The sequence below is a fragment of the Pocillopora verrucosa genome, chromosome 4, assembly GCF_036669915.1.
Source record: "Pocillopora verrucosa isolate sample1 chromosome 4, ASM3666991v2, whole genome shotgun sequence".
Lineage (NCBI taxonomy): Eukaryota > Metazoa > Cnidaria > Anthozoa > Scleractinia > Pocilloporidae > Pocillopora > Pocillopora verrucosa.
The window spans coordinates 7,424,066-7,427,846 of NC_089315.1; the positions used below are offsets into that span (position 1 = coordinate 7,424,066).

Consider the following 3,781-nt stretch of genomic DNA (forward strand, 5'->3'; position numbering starts at 1 on the left):
TTTACCTCCGAACTCGGGTGATAACACCTGAATGAACTTCAGAATTATATACATAGAAGACCTTGAGGCATACTCCGTATGTATATCTTGTTTTTTCATTCATAGCAGCTCTCACGATGTACTGCCCACAAACCCTTTTCCAGAGGACCTAACGTGAGTCTATTACAACGACTGAAGTATTTGATTTTACTAAAGTGAACTTGAGTATTGCATCAGATCGTATAGAAGATAAATAGATTTAAAAATTATTGTATTGTGAAACTTCTTCTCGAGATAGTGTCATAGTTGTGCCATTTCCGCGTTTCTGAGATGAAAGTAGTTAAAATTTTTTTTCGCGTTTCTGAGATGAAAGTAGTTAAAATTTTTTTCCAGTTTTGACTGGACGAAATATCCTTCAGGGTATTTACTTATTCCATACTGCATAGGCCCACCATAGGAAAATTTATATCTACAAATTCATTGTATGATCTCAATGGATCAATATTTCCTCGAGAAGGAAAAAAATTCATTATTACTGAAGCGATAATCAAACATGCTTATCGTTGGCGATAGCGGGTGTTTTGTCGGGACGGGAAGTAAAGATAATAAGGAATTCATATAATTCTAAAAGGGAACTTAACAGACGGTAATCGATTTGCCCTAAATCATTTGAATAATGTAACCAGATTCTGATTCCCTATTGATTGAAGTTAACTTATCTACATATCTACCGCATTTTTCCCACAAATTTACAGGAACATGGCTCAATCTCTTCTTTCGTGAAAACGAAATGCTCATATGTAATCTTTCTCTCCTTAGTGTAATTAAAGAGGCCTTCTTGGTGTGTAAAATCCACACAATTAATGGAGAATGCAACCTTTTGCTCCAAAGTTCTTCAGGATCTTCGGCCCATGTGGATGATGTATTTTGCAATTTCTTTAAATGCAATTTTGAGTGCCACAGCCACTTTGGGAAACATCGTGATTTTCGTGGCTCTCGGTCGGGATAATCAGCTTCATATGTCAACAAGGCTTCTCTTTCGTTCTCTGGCACTAACGGATCTCGGTGTTGGACTTATTTCGCAGCCTTGTTTTGTGATCTACCTTCTTTTGGTCGTTACAAAAAGGTTAAATGATTGTGAAAGAACTGAAAGTGTAATGCAGGTATCTACAGCTCTCCTTTGTAGCATTTCACTTTGCACATTAACGGCAGTCAGTATAGACAGACTTCTTCTTCTTAAGCTGGGGCTAAGACACAGATGTGTTGTAACCGTAAAGCGAGTGAAAGAAGTCGTTTTTCTTTCGTGGACGGTGTTTCTTTCGATTGGAGTCTTATACTTTTTGAACACAACTATCTTCACTATGACTGTTTGCGCGAGTGTTCTGCTATGCCTTCTAGCGTCGGCGTACTCCTACATTTCAATATATTTCTCCTTACGATGTCGAATTGCTCGAATTTTGCAACAGAATGCTCACGATCAACGCAAGGTCTTCCGGCCACGAAATTTATTAAGGTATAAAAGGACAGTCTCTACCTCATTATGGGTCTACTTTATACTGGTGGTGTCCTATCTGCCATTCGTTCTTGTACAGGTGACAAGGATTCGCCTTGGAGATAGCCGGTCCATTGTTATCGCAGAAGGATGCACTACATCTCTAGTTTATCTTAATTCCACACTGAACCCGTTCATTTACTGTTGGAGGATTAGAGAAGTGAGGAAAGCGGTTAAAACAATGGTTCAACGAATCGGTTTGTTCTTTCTCCGAATAGTTACCGCGGTGCTTCCATAATTTATTAAAAATTGTTGGGCTTTTAAGGCTTGAAGAAAATAAGGGAGTGAGAAAAAAGATAGTTGATGTAAAGCATACTATTGCGAAATATCCGCTGCTGAGGTTAGGAGAGGTGAGGAACAGGGATGGTTCCGCGGGTAGAATGCAAGATTGCTCGCCAGTCGATTTCACGGTCGGTGTTTCGAAAGGAAGACTGGCAGCTCCGAATGAAAAAAAAATTATGCTAACGAACATCTGCTCAATACACACTGAAAAGTGATCCACTGTCCATCAATCACAAATGTGCTTCAACGAGATAATACCACAAAGACAATACAAGCTTATCTAAGTTAATCAATATCTTGCAATTTAAATTCGTATTTACAGAAATAGTTAGGGTGATGTTGGAATAAGTACGAAAACAACTGAGAGACATTTCAAGGTGTCATTTAGGGGTGGGCATATTTAAACAGCTGATGTGAAAAAGGAATATTATATGGCAATTTGATTTAATCAGAAAGATGCCACTTTTTAAGCCCGGGTGTTGAATACAGAAACAAGATATTCGTTTTGTCTTCCGCGTAGGACGAGGAGGATATTTGAGAACCCAACGAAGATTCAAAGCTCAGATCTTGAATTTACTGTCCGTTTCTCTGCTACTGTGGTAAATAGTGAACTTAGGCATATATTTGGCACGTACGTAGTAAGTGTCCTGAGTACTTCTGAAAACTGAGAATTAATTCCTCGTGGGTGAACCAAGATATTTTCTTTGTACTGCTCCCGCGACAAAAAAAAAAAAAAAAAACACTTACTGCATTATCTACCATAAGAAAATTTTTGGTCTTTCTACAGTCTGGACTGAAATAATTGCAGTTTTTTCTATGTTTTTTTTTTTTCATCTAACATTTATAGCTTTATGCAATTCCCTTCTTTCACATCTTAACTGACTTCCTTCGGGGCGTATCTCATATATCAGAGAGCTCGAGCACGGATGATTTTTTTGCGATGCAAGCGTCTCATGGAATTGAACTTGTTGTCTTTTCTTCTGTTCAGGTTTTTGCTTTTTTTTAAAAGGAGTTAGATCGAAAGTTAAAGAATCAAAAGAGTCTTTTTGAAATCATCTGTCGAGTAAAGCTTTTTAGTTTCATACGAAGCGCCCATGATATGATAAACTATAAATAAAATTGAGGGACATACTTCCGTCGTTAATCTTTCCGTGTACAAAAAATAAATCTAAATGAGCTACACATGCATTTTCCTATGAAACTGACAAAACATATTCCCGAGTTACATATAAATGCCTTTTTTCACTGAAAGCAGAGCCATTTTCTTAATTTTCCCTTCACCACTTGCCTCACTTCACGCAGCTTCCAGCAATAAAGAAATGGGTTGAGCAATGAGTTGATATAAACCACTATGGCAGCAATATTCCAAGCGATTACATTTTCTGAGGTTTTTCCATAGACAGTACTTACAGCAACTGTAACAGTGTATGGTACATAACAGACTACCAAAGTTAGATTCACATACAATGCACCCGAAACTGTTCTCTTATATCGTTCCATGTTCATGAAGGAAACACCACCACGATTGGTGTTTTGCGTATTTTCGTGTATATGCGCTTGTTTATGATGGAGAATGGTGTAGATTTTGGCATAACAACAAGTTGAGGTACACAGGCAAGATGCGATACATATGCAGCATAACGAAAAGAAAAAGCGCTTGTTAAAAAAATATGTCATAGCAAGTGCAAAATTTGAGATCCAAGATGTTATTACAAAAGTAAGGAAGCGCTTAAAACTGACAACGGTTCTGTACCTCAGAGCCAAAAGCCTGTCAACGCTCATAGCTGTCAACGTGGTGATAGATTCTCCGCACAAGAGAGCGCTTGAAATGTATGCTAAAGTCTCAGATAGTCCACAAAACCAGTTCCATTTCTTGTTAGCGATCGTGAAAAGATAAACAATGAACACCGGCTGTGAAATAAGGCCAACGCAGAGATCAGTCCTCGAAAGACAACGAAACAGAAGCTT

General features: G+C 38.1%; 1 protein-coding gene across 2 annotated transcripts; it reads left to right on the forward strand.

Annotated features, from left to right (window-relative positions):
- On the forward strand, positions 1-3,027 carry LOC131786334 (adenosine receptor A3). 2 transcript variants are annotated; one of them, XM_059103378.2, is made up of 2 exons: positions 1-153; positions 799-3,027. In XM_059103378.2, the coding sequence occupies exon 2, from the start codon at positions 843-845 to the stop codon at positions 1,767-1,769; it is 927 nt and encodes a 308-aa protein (XP_058959361.2). In that variant the 5' UTR covers positions 1-153; positions 799-842; the 3' UTR covers positions 1,770-3,027. The 2 variants fall into 2 exon arrangements, with proteins under 2 accessions (XP_058959361.2, XP_066022194.1); XM_066166097.1 differs by lacking the exon at positions 1-153 and adding an exon at positions 570-625.
- Positions 3,028-3,781: the final 754 nt, after the last annotated feature.

Excerpts from the sequence above, each read along its gene's own strand:
- LOC131786334 (XM_059103378.2), top strand. The coding sequence starts at position 843 with ATGGAGAATGCAACCTTTTGCTCCAAAGTTCTTCAGGATCTTCGGCCC.